This window comes from Cyclopterus lumpus, chromosome 7, assembly GCF_009769545.1.
Source record: "Cyclopterus lumpus isolate fCycLum1 chromosome 7, fCycLum1.pri, whole genome shotgun sequence".
Taxonomy (NCBI): Eukaryota; Metazoa; Chordata; class Actinopteri; order Perciformes; family Cyclopteridae; genus Cyclopterus; species Cyclopterus lumpus.
The window spans coordinates 14,024,544-14,051,538 of record NC_046972.1 but is presented as its reverse complement, the minus strand read 5'-3'; the positions used below and the strand labels follow the sequence as shown (position 1 = coordinate 14,051,538).

Sequence of the window (26,995 nt, the reverse complement as noted above, 5' to 3'; positions counted from 1 at the left end):
ATTTATTTGCTTATCTTTCTTTTTTCTTCTTTTGTTTTCCTCTCTTACTTTCTCATTTTCTTCCTTCTATCATTTCTTTCTTCCTTTTTTCCCTTTCTTGCTTCACTAGTGTTCAGTATAACACTGCATCTGTGATGCCTGTTTGAGAGAGAGAGAGAGAGAGAGAGAGAGAGAGAGAGAGAGAGAGAGAGAGAGAGAGAGAGAGAGAGAGAGAGAGGATTGGTGGGTGAATCAGCCAGTGGGTGGAGAGAGAGAGCGAGAGACAACAAGAAAGAATGAGGGAAGGATAGAGGAGTAAGAAAGAGTGGAGGAAGGGTGAATGAGCCAGCGGGGGTAGAGTGAGCAATCCAGCGAGTGAGGGAGGAGAGAAAGAGGAGGGGGATGTTGACGCTGCTGCTGCGACTCTTTCTGCTGTCAGTCGGCTGCTGCTTGCCCGGCAAGCAGGAGGGAATACAGAGCTAGAGAGAAGCAGAGAGAGAGGATGGTCGGTGCTGTGTTTTGTTCGAGCTGCGCTATTGTGGCACAGGGTGCCGCAGACACGCTGTGAGGAAGTGGAATTTGGCACTGGACACAGAACTGCAGATCCATGGATTACCAGCAGTGAGTAAGGTTGACTGCTACTGCCACTCTACTAACCCACTCGTCATTTTCAACAGAGGGGTGAACCCCCAGTCTCACACGGCGGGGAGTCTGGACCCACTGAAGACACAGAGGCAGAGAGGGAGGGCAAACCACATAGTCTTTGCGTTTTCACACCTTTTTTTCTCTGCTTGTTTCCCTCAATTTCTTTCAGTCTGCCTGTGTGTATCTCAGAGTGTGTCACTGATGCTGTTGCTTGGCTCTCTGCAGGAGGGATGCTGGAGGCTAATGTGGCTAACATTAGCATGACGGCCAAGCCCAGTGAGCTGGACTTAAGGTCTGCTGCTGTCTCCTGCCAGGAAACTTCAGCCCAGGCCATGGCCTTTAGGAAGCCCCCATCCAAGCCTTCCGCTTTACCCCCGGGACATTCACGTACCTCTGGGTCAGAGCTCAAGGTCTACCGGCCCTCTTCTGGATCTATCCCTATCCCAGTTCCCAATCCGTCCATGCTCCGCAAGCAGCGGTCACTTAACAACTTGTGTGTGCTCACTGATGCTGAGAAGAAGCTGCACCCGTACCAATCTCCCCGCTGGAATGATGATACGAGCCGGCCTGGCACAGACACCAACAAGCCGGGCCAGATTAAAGCAGTTCAGGCTGGGGGTACCAGACCACCACTTTCTAGGACCCTTTCAAAGTCAGAACAGTCTCTTTTCCAGGGTAAGCCCAAACAGTTTTGCTCCCCATCGGTGACTTCTTACGGAAACAAGGCAAGTCGAATCCCTGCCCCTGGTAAACCACGGGGACCCTTTGCTGAGGTCAAGCCCATCAGCAAGGCCTCTGAAGCAGGCCAGAATTCAGACATAGACCTTGCAGACAACCCATCTAAGGCTAACTCCAATGGAGCTGGGAACACTGGGACTAATGGCAAGAAACTAGGGGAGAGGGAGAGATGTGCAGCTCTGTCAGCAGAAGAGAAGAAGGACAGGAAGGGGATAGAGGGAGACGATGATAAGAGCTTTCTGAAGGTGGACCCAGAGTTAGTGGTTACGGTTCTGGGAGACCTGGAGCAGCTGCTCTTCAGCCAGATGCTTGGTAAGTCTGCTGTTTTATCCCTATTTTGCATGAAAACATAGGGGTTCAAGCATGACACCAATTAGGAAAGGGTGCGATTATGTCAACATGTTAACAACAGTAACTTATTGATTCAGTAATAGGTAAACATCAACTCCTCTCCTCTCCTCTCCTCTCCACGGAAACCATTCCCTCCAGCTCTGGCTGTAGCTCCAGCATCAACAGTGAATTTTAAATAAGTCCAGTCTCTATAGCAGCAGAGCATAATGTCAGTGTGTTTCTTTTCTAAGTGCTTTTCCCGATACAATGGTGAGAGCCCTCGCTCTGTAGGTGGTGAAAATCCTTATGTTCTCACTACTGTGGCAGTCATTTGCTTTGTTTACATGTGTAAAATTGGTTTATGTGGATGTATATTAGCTCTGTGTGCTCGCAGAAAGCAGCTGAAGTAAGCAGTTCCAGAGGGCTGGCATTGTTTTCTTGTTGATTCATTAGGGAGCACTAGAATGATTTGTCCTAGTCTCATCTGACCCACTGCCACAGTGAGCTAGATATCAATGCATCCCTTTTCCCTCTCTCATTCTATCTCACAGGTTTTGTGTCTCTAACTCTGCCACGCTGGGTGCAGGGGAACCAATTTTTTTTTCAAATTTCAAGCAGTCCTCGCGTGAACGCGTAGTAAAGCGTCTAAACTGCATGTTTCTGTGCCGATGCCGCAGCCACAGCATCTCCTGGCTCACGCCAAAATCAGCCATTCGTTAATAAAGGCCGTGTGAGTGGAACTAGTGGGGTGTGTGTTTTCAGTCGGTAAATAAAACAGCTTCATATTGAGTCAGGCACTGGTCACAGTGGGCCACATATTTAGCCTTGCACCACTACCTCACCCCCCTCACCCCCTCCCTCCCCTCCAGTTCCATTGATCTCCGGGCCACTGACAGATGGTCACCCCCCCCCCCCCCCCCCCCCCCCCCACACACACACACACACACACACACACACACACACCCACCTCTTCCTCTTGTTACCGGGGGCAACGTGTGGAAGCAGGGAGGGGAATGGCGAAGGGGTGGTGGCATGGGCAGGTAGTTGGCGTGCTATCATTTACTTAAACTCACACTCATGCACACACATACACCCATGAACACACACACTGGGGGGCGACTGTACCAGGACACATCCAAAGTTTTAGCTAATGGGGGTGAATTGCGAGAATCATGACTGAGTTTGTGACTAATAGGTCAAACCAGGGTCTGAATCTGCACCTAACATCCATTATTCATTCATACACACACCCACTGTTTTTTCTCTCTCTCTCTATTGCTCATTCTCTCCCCATCTCTCCCCCTTGTCAGGATAACATCAGAGAGTGAGGGATATATTGAGAGTGGGTTGTTATATCTGTCTGGATGAGAGGAAACATGTTCCGTCCATCATCAAACCTCTCTCTCTGTCTTCCTCCTCTCTCGTCATTTCCTTTCTCTCTTCACCAGCTCGCCTCCTGCTGCACAGCCCCAAATCACAGCTTGTATGACCTTGCCCCCTCTATGCATGTGTGTGTGTGTTTCTATACTGTACTGTACATGGTGTGTGGTGTGTATCTGTGTCTCTGACCTTTTTCCAGTCCTTGTTGTAATGCTGCTGGCCACACTTACGCCAGGCAACCAGGGAGAAAAGGTTTGAAAGAGAGGAAAGTAGGCTAATAATTGATATTCATGGGAGAAAAGTAAAAGGGGGCAACTTCATTCACAGAGGGAGATAAATGAGGGAAAACAGAGAATAATAATAGAACGAGAGAGAGAGAGAGAGAGAGACACTGGAGTAAAATAATGGTGATAGCCAATGATCTAAATTTCTACCTTGCATCCCAAGTGACCGAGTTTTGCTTTACATTTTAGTATGTATATTGTGTGTGTGTGTGTGTGTGTGTGTGTGTTAGGAGGAGGTTAATTGTAACTTGCCCTGTAGCTTGCGGCTGTGGGCTCATCTTTTATAGTATCTGCTTCTCCATTTCCGATGGGACGCTCTGCTAATTGGTTTCTGCTCTGTGTGCTCCGTCATAGGAAGATAGATTATGGATGTTCAATGGATCATTCCCAGTGATCCACTCCTCCCCTTCCTATACATTTCCACCTTCTTCCCATCTGCTTCCTACATACAGGAAAGTGACGTGTCATTTTGTAGCATGACAAAATGACCTTAACTCGGTCATAGCATGTTGTTTCGAAAGCTACATGTCAGCTGTGTCTTGAACATGTTATGTTGTGTGACAGCTACCAGCATGCACTGTGATATTGTCCTTTTGATATTAGCCTCCAGTTAAAGGCAAAGACCATGGAGAATGCCACTGAGGTCTAATCATTGGCACGTATAACTCAAGACCACCAGCTATGCACTTAAGGCATAACCAACCTCCCACACACACACACACACAATGTAGAAAATAAAATATTTCATTATAGTTCAAGGTTAGCCCTATATGTTTATCTTGCAGGGTGATTTAGGATTAGTTTCAGTATAATCAGTTTTTCTTTAATCGGACATAAATGTTTTACCACTAAGAGATGAGGAGCTTTTCATTAATTGGATTGAGAGAATTACTTAACTTGTGTGTCCACGGACCGCAGCTCTGGACTTGCAGAGATAATTCTCCCAAATGCAGCATGTTTTATAAGATATCTTGTTGACAGTATTAGCATTAAGTTAAGACAAAGATGCAGGGGATTATGAACTCTGTAAATTCTGCCAGGGTGATCGAAAACACTGAACCTCAGATGTGTGCCACTAATGACACCTTACAGTCCCATCAGCACCCATAAAGAAGTGTATGCAAGAGGGTAAGCTCCCTAAAGCAGTGGTCTTTCCCAGCATGGGGCTGGCTTGGTTTAGAGAGGTGCTGTCTAAAGACACCAGCAAGCCTCCGGATTAGGACTTGCAAAAAGATAATGAGAAGATTCAGCCTCCATTCCACTAATCACACATCATCTATCACCCTGGAAAAGGCCAGCTATCAAGGATAAAATGAATTACAGATTAAAGGAAAGGACATCTGTTTGGATGAAGATTTAGGTATTAGGGGGGAATTTTCCTTTATCAAGGATCAAATAGAGAAAATAGATTTAAGTTAGAAGATTGGAGATGCTGTACAGTTGTGGTGTTGGCTGAGCTGATCATCGGAATTGGAGGACTGTGTTATTTACATGTGCCCATTAAGGCTCAGCAGAGGATAAGTAAATACCATTCAGTGACACATGAATGGTCATAAAAGAAGCCTTGACTACTAACCTGCTTGTTATTTTAGAGTGACATTGTATCGTTTGTTGCCCTCGATGGACTGGCGGCCTGTCCAGGGTGTCCCCTGCCTTCGCCCTATGTCAGCTGGGATAGGCTCCAGCGCCCCCGCGACCCTAATGAGGATAAGCGGTATTGAAAATGGATGGATGGATGTATCGTTTGTGTGGTCGATGGCAACTCGTGGGAGATGATGCGTCCTAGTCAGCTGTCTGCGGAACAATAAACCCCACAGAGAACTCGGAAAAGCCTGAAAAAGACACACACAGAGGCAAACACGGGCACACACACACACACACACACACACACACACACACACACACACACACACACACACACACACACACACTCACACAATGCTGTTCAAGAGAACTTAACAGCACTGCAGGAAATAACAAAGCAGCTGCAGCTTTAAATATCCAAAGCTCACACACACACACAAGCACACACACACACACATTCAATGTGTGCCACTGATATCCTCTCTTATCTACTCCCACGTATTCATCCTTTTGGCAGTGACAGGGTATTTTTCATTCTTAGTTCCTTAGTCCCTCCACTGTGATTGCAGTGCTGCTGAGTCTCTAATGTGATGCGGGTGCAGCCAGAGCGGCTGGTTCCACCCCGGGCTTCGCTGACTGAGAGATTCAGGGCAGTCGTCCTCCCATCGAGGAGGTGGTGACAAGCCAAATGAATGCAACTGCCAAAGAAAGTGAGGAATAAAGCATCCCTCTGATTCTTTCTCTCTCTCTTCCTCTTACACTCTTTTAACTCTGATGCGAGTTGACGGGTAGCAGTGTTCTGTCACCAGTCAGACAGCAAAGAGGATATTTCTGGTAAAAGTGTTTCAGTAGGACTGAGGACACTCTTTCTCGTGTGAGGAGGGATTTTGTCCCTAAAAGTAGAAAGGAAGAGTTGCACTGATAGTGCATTTTCTCTATTTGTGTGCTTGTGTGTGTGTGTGTACAATGCATTGTGGTCAGTCTCTAAGGACTTAATGCAGGAGCCATTGCATTAGTGCTGTCTGCTTCCTGACATCCTCTTTCTAAATCATATTAGTACATTGTGTGTTTTTTCTCATCAGCTCTTACATAACACACATGCAGACTCTCTTGCTGCGTATCACTAAAACCTATACATATAAGCCTGGTATATTATGCACAGTTTACTCATAGACCATCATGTAGTGTATGTGTGTGTGTGTGAGAGAGAGATTAAGGAAGTTAAACTATATTTATAAAGCACCTTTTTTTAACTCAGGATACAAAGTGTTTTACAGTAAAGAGGGTAAAGAAAAAAAGAATTGGATTTTTTAGATACCAAAGATCGAATATGAGGGCAGAGATTTTTTGCCAAAGTATGAGTGCTAGGAGAGCAAAAGAGAGAAACAGAGAGACATGAGGACTCAAGGAGTTATCTAGGTCGCTTTGTGATGAGGAATGCTTTTTTAATATTCTTCTGTTTCTGTTCTATTTGTGTTTTCATCTTATGAAAGGTCTCAGATAAAAGTGCCCGTTGTTACTGATGTAGCTGTGTGCATGTAGTAGCTGCTGTAAGGAAACAGTGTTAGTCACGCACACGCATGCAGCTGACTGAGTCTTATGACAGTATTGTGGTTAGCTTAGATTAGTGGCAATGCTAATGCAGTGTCAGTGGTGTGGGCCAAAGCTAAACCAACAACAAGAAGCAAACAGAAACTTTACCTGGGAACATCTCCTCATTTGCTGAACTTTTATAAATACACTTGGAACATCTCCTATTTAATAGATACATATGTTTTTGTAATGTCTCATTAAGTCACATATCTGGATGCATAAACAATAGTTTTTGCTCACCAATCTAAAAAACTACATATGGAAGTTGTCGACCTTGAAATGGAAGCTACATTTTGCACCGTCTGTGCACAATCTACAACATTGAGCTGGAGGTAATCTGTAAACAACACAGTAGCAGACACATACCAGCCTCTGAGGCCAAAATGTAAACATACAGTTTAAGTTGAGATGTTGCCATAACATGCATACCGAGCCATATACCCTTTCAATATCTCTGGATTTATTCCGATTTTTCTATCAATGTGATGAAGTACCTTGAAATCAGATATTTGATTTACCAGATAACCCTCAGCTTTTGCACTCTGACATTGTATTGGCCAAAAGACTGATTGATTTACCTGAGAAAATACATGATTTTGTAAGATATCAGCGGAGTTGCTTACTTGCTGCCATCAGTTGTACCATCTTACCCATCACCTTATTAACGGTGCAGGCACTGCACACAGTGTGCAGACTGCCTGTCTGACATGTGAGAGCGGAGCTGCAGCTGGGTTTAAGCACATCGTAAAAGAGAGTTTCACAGGAAGCAACCCTCTTGAACAAAAATACACCCCAAACATTGCCGCACATTATGGTCTGCCTTGGCTTGTTGCTGCTGTGTAGTAAGTGTGTGGCGGTGTGTCGGTTTGAATTTGTGCGTAACTCAGTCTGTATTTAGAGTTTTCGTGCATACGCAGGAAGCACAAGAGATACTGCTGAAAGCTCTAGATATTTAGCTTTCATGATGCATCTCAAACAAACAAACAACACACACACACATCCGTCATGTGTTTTTTTTCCTCCCGGTGATATTTTTTTGACAGCCACATCTGCCTGCCACATGTGTTCATGTGTGCTGTGTGAGTTTTAGATTGTGCCTTTCTTGATCTTTTTACTCCAAGGGCACCGAACACACATTTAATCTTCTGCAGTGCGGCTCGTCACAAAGGAATACACACACTCCTTCCTCTTTGTGTGTTGAAGTCTAATCAGCCAGGCTAGAGGTGATATGTCCTTTTTGGTTTTACCACGATGAGGTCTCGACCTTCTTTTCTGAGAAAGTAAACTTCTCTCAAGTCACTCAAAGCCTCCTCAGCTTCCCTCTAAGCACACAGCGCTGTGACTTCTAAGCAGATAGGGCTGTGGTTTAAGAGATATGGAGAGTGTGTTTATGTGTGTTTGTGTATGGGTCAGTGTTCAGAGACAGGTTTTGGGGGTGTGGGGATCTGAGAGGATTGCTGCACAGAGGATTCTGGATCTATCAGTAATGTTTTCATCTGTCTCTTCGTATGTCTGTGTTTCTAAGACAGGCAATGCCCATCCTCTCTGTGTCTGTAGAGGAATATACTCCTCCATAAGGGTTTCCAATTTTAAATGGATTTTAACACGGTCAGCTGCCCCAAACCACTGTTGACTTTCAATATCTTCTCACTTGTGCATTAACATACTGATCATGTGTTCAATCTTTGCACTTGAACCAACAACTGTTCAGAATTGTGTACACCGATGCAGTATTGTGCTCCGATATGCTCATTAGCCATTCATGCCACGTATCAGATATGATCTTCAAAGGTCTAATATCCTGTTGCAACATCCCGGCGAAGTGTGTGTTTGTGTGTGCAAGTGCGTGGATGTGCAGGAATGGCTGTATGTTGTAATGCTTCCTGTTTTGCTTACTGTCTTAGGTCAGCAGATGGCTGTGATGCTGCTCTGAGTGGAGGACAGAAAGAGAGAATACAGAGAATGCTATACCAGATTGTCATGTCAAACTAAATACAAAATATTGAACCATTTTAGTAGCTTAGCGGGTTCATATTCACATTGTGACAGGTGTATATCTGGGTTACCACATGCTCTACCTTTTGTTTACATTTTTTGCCACCATGCCCCAAAGAAATATTCTCAAATAGAGCATGACATGCTTGAACAATAGCAAAAACCACAAATGTTTTACTTTACCTGTTTGTGTGATTCTTGTATGTCACAACATTTTGGAAACCTATTACTATTTTAAAGACTTGCACACATCGCTGGATGTGCAGACCTTTGATGATGATGCTCAATCACACATCTATCTCGTGATAAGGGCCTGTGGCCCGGGGAGTGCTGCGGTGACACTAACATATGTGCACGCACGTGGACGAGACAAGGACAAATAAACTCTGGAGGGAAGGAAGGAAAGAATAGAATCAGGAGCCATTACTCAAACCTATATTCTTAGATATTTTGAAAAACTGCACCTCTCGCTAGTGAAGACACACACACACACACGTACGAACAAATGCATGAACACGCAGTCACTGCCAACGAAATGCACTGTGTAAGAAGGATGCCATGTTGCTGCACAAACACATAATGGCAGACCAGTCCTGCAAGGACAGAGCCATTAGTGGGGCTTTGGGGAGGTTGTTGTTCTCTTTCTAATGGAGAGGAGAGTCAAGTGACCCAAGAGAGGAAACCAAGTGGACAGCAGTTTCACTCTTATTTTTTCATTTACTCCATCTGCTCGCCCAGTAACCATCAGGTCCCCAGTAACCATCAGGTCTCCACATCATGAAACATACTTTTTAAACTTCCTCTACTTTTAAGGGATAAGACTTTCATTTATATGTTTCATATTGTCGGCTAAATACCCATGTAGCCAGTGCCTGACATTCTCTGTGCCACAGATGTCCATTATTGTCCAAAGACTATTAAAAACAGATAGATGAGTCATCTATGTTGCAATGGATACATGTTCCTTTTATTATTGATGAACACTGTATTTTGTTTTCATATACTGTCCTTCTGTGAAATATACTCAGTGCCCAAATATTTTAGGAGATTATTTCACTTAAAACAATATATTATATTTTGATGCATTTTTTAAGATTCACATCTTCATTATGAGCAAATAAGCTTGACGCTGAGAGCCAGACATTGCAGGAAGTGGGAAAGTATTAAGAGCCATTGGTGGTTGTTATCGTTTCATAAGTTTCACATGAGACCTTTTTCATCCTTTACACCTCCTATCTTTCTATTTGTGTTGCTTCTTTTCGGTCTTTCTTTCTTTGTTTTGTCTGAGAGCAGACTTTCATTAGGATGCAGAGGTTGTCCCACACGTGCAGTACAGGCATGCAATTACAACACTCTCACTCAAACCTGCTGACTCTCATTTCAAGAGTCTGAGTGGGCCATTATGACAGGCTGAGGAAGCTAGTCTTATAGCCTTTTCAGAGTTGGAGTGTGTGTATTGAGATGGGAAGGTGTCGCGCCCCGGTCTGTGTACATATATGGACACACACACACACACACACACACACTCTGTTTAAAACAGATCAGTGTAATTCATCTACACCCCTGGGGAGCTGCCAGGGCTGACAGGGATATTTGCATCCCTAATTCCCCCATCACCACCACAGCACCTCTTCCCCCCCTACATGCCAGCTGGTACCACCAGGGCCAGGGCAGAGGCAGGGCAGGAAGCGTTTTACAGGCACACATCCACACAGGCACATGCGCAATCATGTAGACCATATCTAATCAATTTGACACCGATGTTAAACAAAGCTCACGTTTAGGGTAATTAAAATCACCCAATTGAAGTCTGCATATGTGTGTATGTGGCGCTGAATGTGCCAGATGTATGTCTGTGTTTGCATGTTTGAGGAGTGCTTTGTTCCCATTAAACCAACCTTTGTACCAACAAGTTACAATAATTTAACATTTTAAAGCTGATATGTGGCTATATCTTTAATTTCCATACTGTGCTTGACTGCTTTTCATGTGAGCAGTGCCAGCAGAACAAAGTAGTTATATTTCTGCATATATTTTTTGTTATGTAGCATTTGCACTGTGTGTGTCTAGTGTATGTGAGTGTGAGTGTGAGCAGCAGAAGGCTGGATCACAATGACTTCCTCAGCTCTCCACTGAGCTGCCTGTCCCCAGGGCTTCCTAATCAATTGTCTACGTGACCATTCTCTTCAGGAGAAATCAATCTAGCTTTGTAAATCGGGTCTGGTGCGAGTGTGTGTGTGTGTGTGTGCATGTGAGTATAGCCCCACCGTGCAAATGCATATGTGTATGTGAGAACAGTGTTCAGTCTGCAGCTGTTGTTGAGATCGACACCTCTGGCAGCTCATGATTTGCCCTCCTCACTCATTAGAATGGTCTTTCCCCCTTTACCTCCTCTCCAGCCAGCTGGACTGTTTCTAGGAGGGATGATTATGAATGGAGTGTTTGAGGGAGGGAGGGGGTTGAGTCTTTTCAGGCTTATGTGTTAGTAGATTTCTTCAGTATATCGAATATGTTGTTTCATGGGCTCATTGTATAAAAGAGACATTTATTTTGAATATTTAACAAGATAAAGAGTCAACAGCAATGCTAGCGTCCCTGTCTGGCTCTATTTAGGCACAGCTGGGCATTGAGATAAATGCTAATTCTCTTTTCTACATCTGAAAAGAAAACGGGGATTGGATTAAGTTCAGAGAACTTTGAGACGGTCATTCATGGCCGACCAACCAGCCAGACCTGCTGGACCAAACGCCACCAAACTGCCCCAGGGAGGAGCGGGAGCAGCGCCAATATATGAGCTAAACTAACCCACTAAGACTTAAGGCTACTCCACTTCCCAGCATACTGCTGGCTGTCAGGTCGCAGAAAACTAAGACGGATGAAAACAGTGGGAGGTCGGTGACTGTTGAGCCCCACATGTTCACAGAGACCCGGCTCCAACGTTCATCCCGGATCAAGCTGCATTTGATGGCGCAGGACTCTGGTGGGGCGAGAGGAGGTGGACTTTACATCATGATACTTGGTGCTGACAAGTTGGTGGATGATGTTTATCCTCATGTTGAATTTTGAATGTGAAGATGGTGTTTTGTTTTGTTTGACATGCGTTTGTTGTGTTACAAATGGGCTTCAAGTTAATTTCCTTTTGCATCCCTGTGTTGCATAATGACAATAAATGGTCCTTGGATCCTTGAATACAACAAAGTTGGATGAATTGAAATTGTCCAGAAACGTTATGGGATCACCGACATTAATCCTGTGGGGGGGCATGGATGTGTGAATCATTTTTCATAGAAATCCATCCAAACATTTTTGAGACATTTCACTCAATAGTAGGATTCATATTCTGGGCTCCATGTAGCTCTGTGAAAATGTTCATGGTCATGTTTGTTTATAGATATTCCATTTGAACCCAAAAACGTTGCGACGAAATGGCATGGGATCACAAAAGTCAATGGAGCATGAATGCTATGACAAAGTTCTATGACAATCCATCCAATAGTTGTTGAGATATGTATTCAGTTCAGACCAAAGTGGTGGACCACGACAGCCATTAACTATCTAAGTTCCATCTAGAAATGTCTTTAAAGCGAAGATTTAATCAAAAAAGATTAACTGTAGCTACAGTGTATATGTTCGACAAGAACGACTGTGTAACACTGTCCTGATTGTAAAAGTACAATTAATGTTTTTTAATTTACATTTTCTTCTTACATCATCATTAATTTCTAGTAAATAATCTTGCTGTGCTCATTTGGGATTCAGCTGGACAGTTCTAATGGTCTATTGACCTGAACCTCAGGGTAACCATGCTGTCCCTTATTTGACCACTATTACTCTTTTATCACCATCCCCCCATCACATATAAATACACAGAGCCGGAGAGAGAGAGAGCAAGGGTCAAGGTCACGTGATGCAACTTAGGTGTCCTGATTAGTTTTCTTCCTGGTTCTCAGTCTTATGTCTGACTATGGCATGGATATGATAATCCTATGATAAGTGTGAGCAGAACCCCATATCAAGCTCTCAGGTCGACATGTTTTGGAATAAAAAGTGTAAAGTGAAACGTGTTTTGTTTCCTGAGCCTGAATACATGGTGTCTGTATCACTAAGTGGTTGAACCACTTTGGTTCTTATATTGCCTCCAATCTTCCAAACCACAGGGGGAATTATCTGTATACACTCTCACACACACACACACACACACACACACACACGCGTGTATGAAGCAGCAGTCTGGCTGGATAGCCCAACATGAATCTATACAGACTAATCTGAGCAGATTACAACAGCAGGGGGTGAGACAAATGCCAATATGTTCCCTGGTAGGTTTAAATGAGAAAGGCTTTTGGTTTATTCTCATAGCAAGGAGCAAAGGGGCACAGTGCAATGAACGGGCACCTAGACATTGTGACTGAGGGTGCTTAGAAAAGAGGGAAAGATGGATCCAGACAGATGTGCACTGGCTGGATAGACTGGAGTGTGAGATCTGTCTGGTCTTAAAGGTCTCCTTTGTTGTTTTTATCTGTCTGACTGCTGCCATCATATTTAATTTAGTTTGCTCCACTGCCATCTGGAAAAACAACTGTGCGTATCCTGCCACTACTTACTCTCTCTTGTATTTTCCTTTTTTAGTTCTCTAGTTTCATTATTTTTTTCCTTTTGTAGATTTATGTTTCTTTGTTTTATTTAGATGATTTGGTGTAATCTTAGATTTTGGTTACTGAGGAACTACTATGACTAATGGTCAGTCTGCATGGTTAGTTTTGAGCATCGTCCATAGATGAAAACATCCATGATCATGTATCAACTCATATATGGTCATATTTCATAGTGTATTTATTGGTGTTAACTCCATGTGCATTTATACATACTGTATATAATGTAAATCTTTGAACAGGTAGACAGTGTTTTTGTCATTTACTAATGATTTAGCATGGAATTGTATGTCTAAAAATATCCCTGTGTGTATGTGCCTCTGCAGACCCGGAGTCCCAGAGGAAGAGGACCGTGCAAAATGTTCTGGACCTTCGACAAAACCTGGAGGAAACCATGACCAGCCTGAGAGGTGTGCAGCTCAGCCACAGGTCAGCCACACACACACACACACACACACACACACACATGCGCGCGCAGGTCAGCCACACACACACACACACACACACACACACACACACACACACACACATGCGCGCGCAGGTCAGCCACACACACACACACACACACACACACACACACAAACAGGACTGCATGGTATTGGACAACAAAAGAAGACAAACAAAGCAAACAAGTAAGAGAAAACAGCAGTTGAGATGGGCATATTCTTGTTGACATTGCTAACAGTGCTTTTGGGTGTGGCGGTTAACTGCCTGTGGGCTTTCAGATCAATATCAGTATACCTGACAGACCAGCAGAAATTAGTCTTTTTCTGCCTGCTCTGCTTTCCCTCTGCGTTGGTTAATAAAGAACTGAAGCAGGATTAGCTCAAAGCTGACTTCAAAGCCGACCCTGCCAATGCACACTCACGACTCATATTCAGAGCAATACATGCAATAATGCTGTGATTAAGGGTATGGGAGCTTTCAGGTGTCCTCTTCCTCCCTCTGCTTCCTGTCTTTCATTGACTGATTCTGATTGCATTCAGCATGTCTTCGGGTTTTGTCCTTGAGAGCTTCCCCTCTGTCTGCCTGTCCGTGCGTCGCCTGCCATGTATCCTCTCTCTGTCCCTCGGTGGGAGCTCCCTACATGAAGAGCAAATCAGCAGATGGTTCCCTGCTGGAATAGATTTCCTTTGCCATTCATACTTTTATTGTAGTAAAATAACCTTGAATCCCTTCCCCCTGTCCCCTGAAGACATATCCTGCTCTGAGGCCTAAAGCCTGTCAGTGGAAGTTTCCTGTGCAAACAAGATGTCATCTTTCCTGTAATAAATGAGTATTTAGAGTGTGAGATTTGCATGAATTAAACAAATGGATTGGTGAGCAAGCACATTGTTTTGTCTACACATACTTTCCCTGATATATATATATATATATATATATATATATATATATATATATATATATATATACCGAATGCCTGTGAAAATCCATTCTGACAAGACGAGTAGCATCCTCTCTCTCATCCTCTCCACTTCTTTCCTGCCTGTTTTAAATCTTTTCTATTGATGGTTTTGGTGGAGATGATTCTGTATCCTGCAGACAAGATTAATTTCAAGGTAGCAGGCAAATGCATGTACTGTTGGGCAGTTTGAGAGCTAGTAACTTTCATAATTCTCAACCTAAGCACTGATGAGCTGTGCTGCTTTAGCACAGGGAATGCGTGATATTGTGATGCTGGTATTTATAGACTCACACAAATGACAGTGTACAGGGTACAGACGAACATAAAGGCATGTTTGCTGATATGGATACAAAATCAATGCACATTACTAATACACATACTAATACACGTACAAATAATATACTAACACACAGACACCTGGAAACCAACTAATCCCTAAACCCGTGAAAAATCAGTATACAGCCTTATACACTCAGGCCCCTCTGAGAGAACAGGATGCAACATTTTCTTGACGTTTTCATCCCTTTAGGGGAGCACAGTGCTGTTAATATTTCCTAACAATCCCTAAAACTTACCCTCTTTTTCCTTCCAAAGCTGTGTGGAGGGGACCATGTGCTACGACAGTGATGAAGCTGCTGCCTTCTCAATTTCAAGTCTATCAAACCGCTCCTCTCCGTTGTCATGGCGCCAGGGTCAAGCCAGCCCCCGACTACAGGCTGGTGAAGCCCCGTCCACAGGTAACAGCCAGTTGGACGTTCCCCTCCGGATCAGCCACACTGCTCGTATCCAACTAATCGAAGCACTGGACAGCTCAGATCCGTCCCTTCTGAAGGGAGATTACCTCAGAAACAGCAACCTCGGCACTAAGAGTCCAAATGTGGGTGATGAAGATGATGATGAAGATGATGATATTGATGATCTAGGAAATGGGTAAGTTGTGTACTTTTTCATTTGAAAATGATGTTTTATGCCTGCTTCATTAATCTGAGGAGCATACATAATATTGTATGACCTCATGACCTCATGTAGCCTGCAGCAATCAGGATACATGTGTCTCATTAATGATCTTAGCATTGCTTGTGAGGTGAATCCTGCCAACTGCTACAACCCCACAGCTGCAGACCGGCCCGTAGTTAGTGGTTTACCAGCGCATCAAAGCCTTGATCAGCCCCTCCGTAATGCATTACTTGCTCATAGTGTCTGCCTTGACACCGGCAGCTGGCTCTGCCCTAGTCAGAAAGCAGCCCTCTGGCACAGTCCAGGAATGATGTCACAATCATCGAGCCCCCTTGCAGAGATTTTCTGTCAAATTCAACTGCGAGCCCGCCGGCTTTGCCAGCAGGCTTCAATGTGGAGGACCCCTCACTGCGTTGGCTCACCAGAGCCCCCTGGCAGCTAGAATGCAGGTGTCTTTGGAAAACTGGGCACTTTTTCTGCCTTACCAACTGTGTTTGGGTGTCTGTCTGATAGTTATTGATTGTGTATTGTGCCTTTGCGAAGAATGTTTTTTTATAGCCAACTGAATCAGAGTGGCAGATCCTAAGAGAGACCCTGCTGATAGCTGCTGTTCGTCAGTCTGTCTCAGTATGAAAACACGTCACCATGTGACTTGACCAATACGTATTGCTTTCATTCATTCAGTTTCACGTCAATCCACAGATAGAGAAAATTAACTTTAAAGGGTTTATTGAAGAATTACCTACGTTGTGTTCCCTGGACTTTCTTTGTTAGTTTTGGAGAACTAGCATGAGGAGTTATGACACAACAATTTTAACTCGGTTGCACACACAGCATCATGTTTCACTGACCAACTCTGAACACAGCAAAGAAAAACACATTATCTCATTGCAAAACTAGGATTCTGGCAGTGTGTCGGTGTCACGCTGCAGAACTCGTCCAACCAAACAAAAAAAACCTCCTCTGCTGGCCACCGCTTGCCATCTCTCTGGTAACCACAAAAATGCACCACCAGTCCCCAGGAAATCAATTGCAACACAGTTCAAGGTCTCCAATTAGTGGTTATACAAGTTTATATTGTGCTTCGTGTGAGGATGCAAAGCAAAAGATTGAGAAAGAGAGATCAAAAGACGGACAGCACTGGCTTGCATACAGACAAAGTCTGCACAAAATGTGAAAATGCTGTTTAAAAAACAAAATCTAATTCTGTATAAAGGTGCTAAACCAAAAAATGCAGACAATATCTAATGCCTCCACACAGCTCTGAATATGACGAATGCTATGCAACAAAGCATAGAGAAGCTGGGATAACAAGGGTAAGGGACTTCATTCTAGACATTACTCCTCTATATCTTTACATTGCAAACAGTTGTTTACTGCTATATTAATGCTCTCAATATTGTATACAGAATTTCTACGATAAAAATGGTGCATTAGTTAAGATATTAAAGTAAATGTGAGATCATAATGTCTATATGTCTATTAAAATATGCACAATAAGAGCCTTTAGGCAAGGGTGGAATAATCAGTACAATCTAATGTTACCCCAAACAACAGCCCTTTAATTAATCCTTGACATGTTCAACTTTTCTTAAGGTCGTTTTTTAGAATATATGTATTATATTGCTGCAACTAAAATCTCTTGAAGACTCCTGAAGTTCGCCTCTCACAAATTCCCACAAGTGACATCTTTGTATCCAACAATGCCCACAAATTCACCATAGAAAACAGAAAAGCAGCAAATACTTCCGTTTCTTAACCAGGGAAAGATTGGCATTTTAGTGTGACACATATCAAACTATTACCTTTTTCAAGACCACAACTAATATCGTAATCAACTTGTCACATTGCCCTTGTATATGATCATTTTGAGTCTGCAGTCTGGTTCCTGGTTCTTGCAGCCTGGTCTGGTTCCTGGTTCCGGCTTCAAACTAATAGGTCTTTACACTAGAGGGCAGGCTTGTGCCGCTGTTCTCTTTCTCCTTGCTTTTCTCCACCCAGTAAACTTGAAGTAGCAGCATGCTGGATTACTCTCCCTTATCTCATTATTTATTACACATACTCATCCATTATACATAGAGACACTTCCCCTGTCATACAGAGGTCACACTACATTACCATATTTCAACCCAGCATATATAATACATAGGATTTCCCCACATAAATTATGTATCACAAACACACACGTGTTCTTTGTTTGGGTTATGTAGAAGTCATCTCTTTGTTCTGTTAAATTGTGAGGAAACTGTCTCAAGATATAAGCATTCGGACATGAACACATATGGGTGAGCGGGATTTGACTCATCATGGGTCTCACTGTGAGTCACTGTATAGGCATGACTCACAATCCCATACCAAGGTAAGTTTACCGTGACTGTACCGTGACCTGCATAACACACAGACCCTATACTCTCTCACACACACACACACACTGAGTCAAGACCCCTTAAGTCCGTTATTCGTTTCCTGTGCTTTTCTAGCTTGGGCCCCTTCTCGTCTGAAGAGTACCACTTACATTTGGAACCAGAGCCCTCCCAGTATCCCCCCGCACTCTCACTCGCACACGTCATTCTCACCGGGAAACAGCGAGAAAGGGAACGATGAGCAGGTCATTCACTTTTGCCTGTAATGAGGTGTTTTCTTTTTTAGATTACAATAATTATTTTCATTAATTGATGTTTAATGTCAAAGTCGATGCTGGCAGTAACGAACCAACAATTATGGTAAGACTGAAATGCACTATTTATGGCCTATGATTTCAGCAAACAAGCTCTGATAAACTGCAGCACCAACCGGCTAAAATCAGGAGAAGAAAACTAAACGACTAGCTAAAGACCCAGATGTTTTTATCAGCAGTTGGTGGAAACCAAACAGACAAATTATGCCAGACAACAGACTTCAGTGGGATGATTGTAGGGGCTTTAGCTGCACAATGTGTAAAGCTAGAATTCTGCTTCTGCGGAGCTGCAGGAACATTATTTTGCTTGTGGTGTGGATATATTAAGGAAGCTGATTTGTTGATCCAGAATCCTGTTGAGAAATGTTCCCTATTCTTTCTTTCAGAGTTCAGGGTGAAATTTCAAGAGAGCATTGCCACAAAAGAAAATAAATTCTTATTCAGGGCACTTATGTTCAATTATCCAACTTATCATTGTTCTACCCATTTATGCGTTGGTTTCACTAATGTAGTGCTTTGTTCAGTCATTGTAACTTCTATTAGTAACACCTCATCTGCATCTCAGCCTGTGATTGATAGAAACAATATTGTCCTATTTTCATAATAAATAAAAGTGAGCAGTCCACTGTCTAGAGAAAAGCCAACACCACAAAGCACAGCGGGGGAAATGCTATGCTTTGTCATTAGCTTATTTCTCAAGATCAAGAGTTAGTCTTTGTAGCACTGTTGAGTCTGTGAAAGTGCATGCAAGAGTAAATTGGGAGCATCTTGAAATACTCATGGCCAAAGCCACTGTGCTCAGAATAGGAGAATAACGGCTCTAGGTGTGTGTGTATGAGTGTGTCACACAGTGTGCTTAATAGTTGGTATTGATTGCTGTTGCCACTTGGAGTGGTGATAATGGGCTCAACATGCACACACAAATGTGCAGACAAGTGGATGAGCGTGTGTTGCTTTTTTTTGCCCAGCTGGGCGCTTTTGCTTTTGCTTTGGGATGGAAAAGCTCCCCTTACTAAACGCGCAGTCTCCATGGTTACGCTCCTAGACAAGCTGGTTCACTGCACTAAACGACTGAATTATGAAAACATTTGTTTGGAGCAGGACACGCGCACACACACACACACTAAGCTCCCTTAAGCTTTTCAGAGTCGGCTGGTTTAAGTGTTTTGGTTTAGTGCTGTCTGCTCTCTAGAAAAGCAGAAGTGAGCTGCTGCTCTTAGTGTCAATCCAGCACAGTGCAGGGAACTGAAACCAAAAGAGGAACGTCTAATAGAGAAGTAATAAGTAATCTGTTTTGAACACACAAGATACCTGGAATAAACTTTGATACCATGAGTAGTCTCATGTCTCATGCCTGCTTCTAAATGTTTTGTGTTATTCAAACACTGGAAGTCATTATCCGGCCCTTGACTGATGGCTATCTGACCGTATCGATGGTTAAACACTTCTAATGAGGTGTAACTCCTGGACCTTGTCATTGCCTGAAAACCGTATCTCCAGTGGGAGAGGGTAGCAACAGACAACCCCACTCACTGTGTGTGTGTGTGTGTGTGTGTGTGTGTGTGTGTATATGTGTGTGTGTGTGTTTGTTTGTTTGTTTGTTTGTTTGTTTGTTTGTTTGTTTAGATGTAGAGAGCAGTGTTATTTCTCTCAGGACAAGCTCAGTCCTGCTGTACTCTGACCCCACCTACTGGCCAAGAACTAGAACTTTGCACACTCACACACCGAACAGACGCATGTGATTCATTAATTCCTTTTCTCACATATGGGTCTGATTTATGTTACAGGTGATGGTTCCGCTCTCTCACTTACTTGTTCACTCACTCACTCTCACTTTCTCTCTCCTTCTCCCTCACACACACTCACACACACACACACACACACACACACACACACACACACACACACACAGACACAGACAGACACACACACACATCCTGCTGTGATCCTCAGTGGAAACACCCAGTGCTTCCCTCTTGCTAAGAACCAGATATCTTTACACGGTGACTCATTCGGTGGACCAGTTACAGAACCCCTCCCAACGCAGTCACAACATGGGCTGACATCAGAATGGGCTGGTATGAAATATCACGGGAGATTCAATTATTGTTCATTTATATGTGCCGTGTGCCATCAAAGCAATGTAAACACCTCTTGAAAAGGTTAAAGCTGAATATGACTGAACTACTTTTAAGACTGATTTCTGGATTTTAGGATTTTAAACTTTGGTGAAACAGACATCTTTAGTTATTTTGATTTATTTATCCCACTGCAGCTGCTGCTGTACTGCTAGCTATTAAGAAAATTGTGCTAGAGCGTTTAAAAAAAACTATTTTTCCAAGCAGTCGTTGGTTTTATACCATTTCCATATTTCATGAAAGTCTGTTGGCATATATATACTTGAAAGCTGCATAATGCATCACAATAAATGTCAAGTCTGCATTCATTGTGGTTAGTATTATGTTATTGTGGTCAAGTAATCATGCAGACTTTTCAGAATAATCTGGACTGTGACTGTATTACTTTGTAACAATAATGAATGAAAAGCATAATAATAAGGATTTCATATTTTCTGTGGAGGTTTATACAACTCAAAGCAAGTTTCAAGAGTCGGCCTGTTTTATTTTTTAAAGATAAAAAAAGAATCAATGAATTAATTATATTAAGAAACCATAAATTCCACAGCATTCATTTGAAATAAACACTGTTATTAACAACAACATATGTAGCAAAAGCCACAAAAATACTAGTATGGTCCTTCAAGATAAATGTATTAATTAAATGTTTTCACAAAAGTTTAAAATACAATTTCTGGATCAAAATTGCCCTGTCTCACCATGTATTTCTCTCTGTCTGTTTGACATTGTGTGTCAGAGGCAGATTGTGTGGGGGTGTTCAGGAGGGTGATGGGACGTGTGTTGTTCCTGTCATCCACTACCTGCTCCTCTCTGGGCCTCTCTCCTCTGTGCGACGCACCGGTGGCTCTCTGCTCAGTGCCGCGTGTAATCGATTACTTTTCCTGTCATTATAAGGGGAACTTGACTGAGAGGAGTGTGCTCTCTCTTTGTTCCAGCACGTGTGGGCAAAGCCCTATAGGGAGAACACACACACACACACACACACTCACACACACACTCTGACACTCTCACACACAAACACACACACACACGTTCGCACACCGCATATACAAAGTCATTAGTCATATGGAGGTTATTTTGACAATATGTATTGTAGTCTGCATGCAGTTTGGGAGGCTTATCTTTTTAATTTTGAGTGAACAAATGTTATAAGTATATATACTGACACTGCAGGAACACTTAGTTTGTGTCTCTGAGTTTGTATTTTTATATATTTTTTTATGTGCTTGGATATTATTTTATGGGGTGATGTAATCGGCTTCAGCCGTAACAGCAGGATGCTGCTGACAAACAATTATGACTATAATCCACACATGCCCTTTATATACACACATACAGGCATACACACACTGCATAAACACATTAAAAGATTTAATACGGAGTAACATATGGGGCTGTGGGGGGATTTGCAGTGCTAGAAACCCCCTGACACCTCTTATTTCAGTGAGAACTAAATCCTTATGTTCCTTTTTTCTTTTATTGTGTTTGCTGGGGCTGTTTGAGTCGCACTGTTTCGTTTACTTACCTTCTTAATTCACTATTGTTACATTAGATAGTTTACTTTTAGTCCAACAAACAGGGCACAAAAAGTGAATGAGACTTTCTCGTAATTGTCGGTTCATCTGGGAAGACTTTCACTGTGGTAGAGAAAATATTTATTTTTTTTCTTCACTCTCTTTTTCTCCCCTCTGTCTGTCGCTACACGCACAATTACACACGTCCACTTGTGTCAATGTCCAAGCTTTGTATAGGAAGGCCTCCTTTCACCCTCCATGGTTATGTTTAGTTTGACTATGGGCCATTTCATTATTGTGAAACATACTGGTGTTGAGCAACAAACACATGTGCTGGATCGGAGCTTGGGAACTAGACTCACATCCCTCGGACCGGTTTCCCCACATTCTGCCTCGGAACAAAAGAAAAGTTTGGCGAAGTCAAAGAAATTAATCTTTTCTCAGCTTCCTCGCTGTCTTTTCCTTGGACTTCTACAGCATATATCTAATATTTATAATATGACTATACTTTCTCAAAGTTGAAGGCCATATCATTCAACTTCGCCCAATCAAACGACAAAACCATTGCCACAGTGTCCCCCGACCCCACCCAAGGCCTGGTAAATCTCTATGGAGACGCTACGGCATAATCCCCACTAATCCCTGGCTTCCTCTTATGGCAGGGTTGGAAAAGACTAAGAGAACTCAGGGACTTGGTCAGCAGTCTGCAAGGACAAGGACTAGGAGGCATGGGTAGGGGGGCTTATGGTGGCCATGGTATGTGTGTGTGCATGTGAAGGACCCCCACGTAGTTCAGAGGGATGTGTTACCATGTCAACAATACGAGCGTGCAAAGGAAATACACGGAGTGTGTGAGTGTGTGTGTGTGTGTGAGTGTGTGTGAGAGTGGACTCTTCTTAATTTACAGAGGTTCAAATGTCACGACTTCTGCCTGATGGCCAATTTCACCATGTTTCCTTTAAGGAAAGAGACCGATCCTGCTCTTCCTGACCTTTACTGAATTACCTTTATTTTATTGTTATGATATATATAATCACACCTGACCTATAGAAGACATGAAAAGGAGGATATGACCTGAAAATAACAACTGATGGTGATGCTAAAACAACAAGCATAGATATAAACCGTATAGACTGACATCATTCAGTCAACACACTTTTGCTTTTAGGACTGGAGATTTAATTACTTTACTGGAGTTACTGGAGGATGAAAACTACAACAATAAATGTGTATATACAAAAAACAGTTGAACCACTTAATCTACTACTTTTACCATGTTAAATAACTGCAGCTCTTTTGCAACTTTTAATACAGATACTAGAAAGATACCACAGCAAAACAAAAGTAATACAAATAGTTAGTGGGCCTTGAGTTCACATTTATAATCAAGCTAGCAGCTTATTACCAAATACCTGCAACAATAATGAGATTCCAATCTACCTAGGCTTACCTTGTGAAATAGCAAATGCTAGTGTGCTAAACTAAGATAAATAACACGATAAACATATTATACCTTCTAAACATCAGCATGTTAGCATTGCCTTTGTGAACATGTTAGTATGCCTAACATGTCTTGTTGTGGTTTCCAAGGTGAAGAATTAACTTGAAAACATTAACTTTAAGAATGACAGTGACACTGCTTCTGGAAAGGGATCATGTATATTTTATATATAATAACAATATAATAATAACAATTACAATATATTGAATCTCTTTTTTTCCCCCCTTTACTATTCTTATGTACAACATGTTAAGAGTATCTTGTTAAGAAAGGAGTTTCTTGAAATATATAGGGTCATTCCTGAAGATTGGTTCCCACAGCAAAAGACCCCCGCACACACACACACACACACACGCATTCCCCCTCAACTTGCTCTCACTCATTCATGCCCTTCCTCTACATCTACCGCCTTTAAAGTACATGCTTGGTTCCTCTGTAGGGGGTAAATGAAACTGCATGGTTAAGGACAAGCTTTGGGATGGAAGCCACCTCAAACCTTTGCTGCACACACACACACACACGCACACACTCTCTCACACACGCACACACACACACACACACACACACACACACACACACACACATAGAACATGCACACTCACACACACACGCATACGCACGCTCACACACACACGCACGCACGCACACACACACACACATAGAACATGCACACTATAGAGCTGAGCCTTTTACAGGGTTAACAAAGGGGTGTGATGGGGGTTTGTAATGCGCATCAGAATTAACTTTGCCTTCCTCCCCATTGACTCCCACTGTGTTATTCTCTGGAGTTGTTTCGACATTAGTCACACACTTTTCTTTCTACCATCATTGTCCTTTCCTGTTCTCCTCATTACGCCATCTCTTAATCTCCTCCTTCCCTGTATGCACCAGTGCTCCAAACAGTGAACATCCGTATTATTTTCCCATTTGCTGAACTGGTTGCAGAAACCTGTTGAACTGTTTTGTCTGGTGACATTTTTCTGTTAGTGGTTTCCTCTTGTACGTCTCTGTCTCTTGATAGGCAAGCCATGTTTGAAATCAAGTTTTTTGAGTTCTTCATATTGTCCTCAGCAGACCTAGAGAACAACAATCAAGAGCCTAATTAGATGCTTTTGGAGACATGACATGGATGGTCCCTCAATTAAACACAAGAGCCCCTTTTCATAAGGGGGACGCACACTTTGATGTTCAACCCTGAGCGTGTGACTGTGAGGTCATGCTTTCAGCATGTGGGTTTCTTAAACCTGTGCCTGTTGTTATCTTAGTGAGCAACTAGACTGAGCATGCAGGCCAGTGTACAGACTATGATTTGACTCTGGCTATTTGCCAGGAAATCAGACAAAAGAATGTATGTGTTAAAGGATCTTTGTGTGTGTGTGTGTGTGTGTGTGTGTGTGTGTGTGTGTGTGTGTGTGTGTGTGTGTGTGTGTGTGTGTGTGTGTGTGTGTGTGTGTGTGTGTGTGGACAGGTAGAGAGTGAGAAAAACAAGTGTTATAGTGTGAAAGGTTTCTGAGTGATGAGGCCAGATAAAAGATATCTGAGGATGACAGTTTGATAGAGGACATTCAAAGTTGAATTAGAAGTAATAGAAATGTCTTTTTGTGATTATGAAGATGAGTATTTCAGTCTGATAGATGTTTGTGTGTGTGTTTTATGTTTGTTTATATACAGTTTGTGGCTTCCCAAGTGTTGAATGTGCCTCTGTGTGTCTGTGTGTGTGTGTTCCTGGTCTGATAAGGGGGATGAGCTTTCCCAGGTCGCTTGTCTCTTTCATCAGCAGAGGAGTGACAGGTTCCCAGGGTCATATGGATGACCCTGCCTGTATACTGTCATTACACAGTTACATCACCACCTAATTATACTGGCCTACTGCACAGACATTGAAAACAAACACCGTGGTCTTAGACACTGAGTGAAAAGGAGGGTGGCAGTGAAAAAAGAAACACTCTTTGATGAGGAGAAGCAAATCAACAGCGGTAGACAGTGAGCATGTCTGGGCATGAGTCAGTGGTCAAAGTAAAAGCTGGCCAGACAGACACAGAGCGCTGTCCAGCTACACTTTCCAGAAACTCGGATGAGAGTTGACATAAATAAAAGCAAAGGCTCACACTGACTTAAGGAGGATTGTGTGTGTGTGTGTGTGTGTGTGCGTGCGTGTCCATGTGTGCATGTGAATGTGTGTGTGTGGGTGTGTGTGTGTCTGTGTGTGTCTGTGTGTGTGTGTGTGTGTGTGTGCGTGTCTGTGTGTCTGTGTGTGTGTGTGTGTGTGTGTGTGTGTGTGTGTGTGTGTGTCTGCGTGTGTGTGTGTGTGTGTGTGTGAGAATGTGGGAGTGTTTGTGTGCTTGCATGCGCATAGAAACTGTTTTCCTTTCTTTTTATTAGTAACGCTGGGCAACAATGATGGCAGTGGCTCCGCACACCTGCAGTTCAGCATGTCATAGTGCCAAACAGAGCCCCAAACGTACACACATGCTTACACACACTGTGCCCACTGCCCACCTGGCCCTGCATGGTATGGGAAGCGGTAGCCTGAATAATCTCGTCTTTGTTCCCTCTGCACTTAAAAGGGGCGCGTTAATTATCTCTTTTTTTTCTAATTCTAAGTCAATGTTTTCCAATCTTTCTAGCTGTTTCTTTCTTGACCACTCACACCATTTCCCTCACTGAAAAGACAAAGTGAAACAAAGAAAGTGTTAATTAGCGTCATCCTCCCCCCTGTCGATCTCAGTCTCTCTCACCCTTCATTCACTTATTGAACAGATCCAGCAGACAGGCAGATCTATTCACTGGGGTCCACTCAGTGGTTAAAGTGTTTAAACACCACTGGTTGTGAGGGGCAGAACTCAAGGGGGAGCGGATACATGATACCCACTCTATTTCTCTGCTAGTCTCCAATAGCCAATACACACTCTGTTACAATAGAAGCACTAGTCATTTACCCTCCCTCCATTATAGTTCAATTATACCAGCATTGTTTTGGCCTTTAGCCAACATTTCTCTGAGACAGTGGGCGACTGTTGAACGTTTTTTTTATTTCAGAGATATATGTTGTTATGGTCTACCCATAATAAAGCCAATATTATTTCAAGTTTCACTTGAAAGTTTTAAGAAAGTGTATTTACTGTGTAGCACTGTAGTGAGAGTTTAAAGTACTTCACTTGAGTATATCCATTATATGCCACTTTATACTTGGGCTTCTCTACACTTCACATTCATTTTTTATACTTTTTACTCGACTACATGTATCTCAGATCTGAAATCCTTTGTTACATTGCAGTTAAGATTTTACTTACAAAACACATGATGTCACAGATCGACGACGTATCCAACCATAAGAAATAGTTGAAATTCGATCCATATAAATACAGCATTAAATAGCATTACTAATGATTTACTCATTTCACAATAAGTCATCAGGTCTCTAGTTGTAATAATACTCTGCAGCTATTTTCCAGAAGTTATGGATTAACGATCTTAAAAGGAAAAGCAATAGGGAGGATATATATCTCAACCAAAAGCATTTTCACAACCTGGCAGCCTGAACTGTTTTCTTATGTCTTATTACGGATATAAAGAATGAAGGAATTATTAACCATTAGTAAAGACATAGGTACCATTTATAA

At 42.7% G+C, this 26,995-nt stretch overlaps 1 protein-coding gene across 5 annotated transcripts in view; it reads left to right on the top strand.

Moving 5' to 3' along the window:
- Nucleotides 1-26,995, top strand: part of LOC117733428 (neuron navigator 1-like) — an 80,026-nt gene that overhangs the window by 16,647 nt on the left and 36,384 nt on the right. For 3 of the 5 annotated variants that reach the window (XM_034537063.1, XM_034537062.1, XM_034537064.1), the window contains exons 5-7: nucleotides 850-1,674; nucleotides 13,507-13,609; nucleotides 15,180-15,515. In XM_034537063.1, the coding sequence (XP_034392954.1) occupies nucleotides 850-1,674; nucleotides 13,507-13,609; nucleotides 15,180-15,515 (1,264 nt within the window). Of the gene's footprint in view, nucleotides 1-300; nucleotides 605-849; nucleotides 1,675-13,506; nucleotides 13,610-15,179; nucleotides 15,516-26,995 lie in introns of those variants that run through there. The other 2 variants (XM_034537065.1, XM_034537067.1) reach the window with 2 other exon arrangements.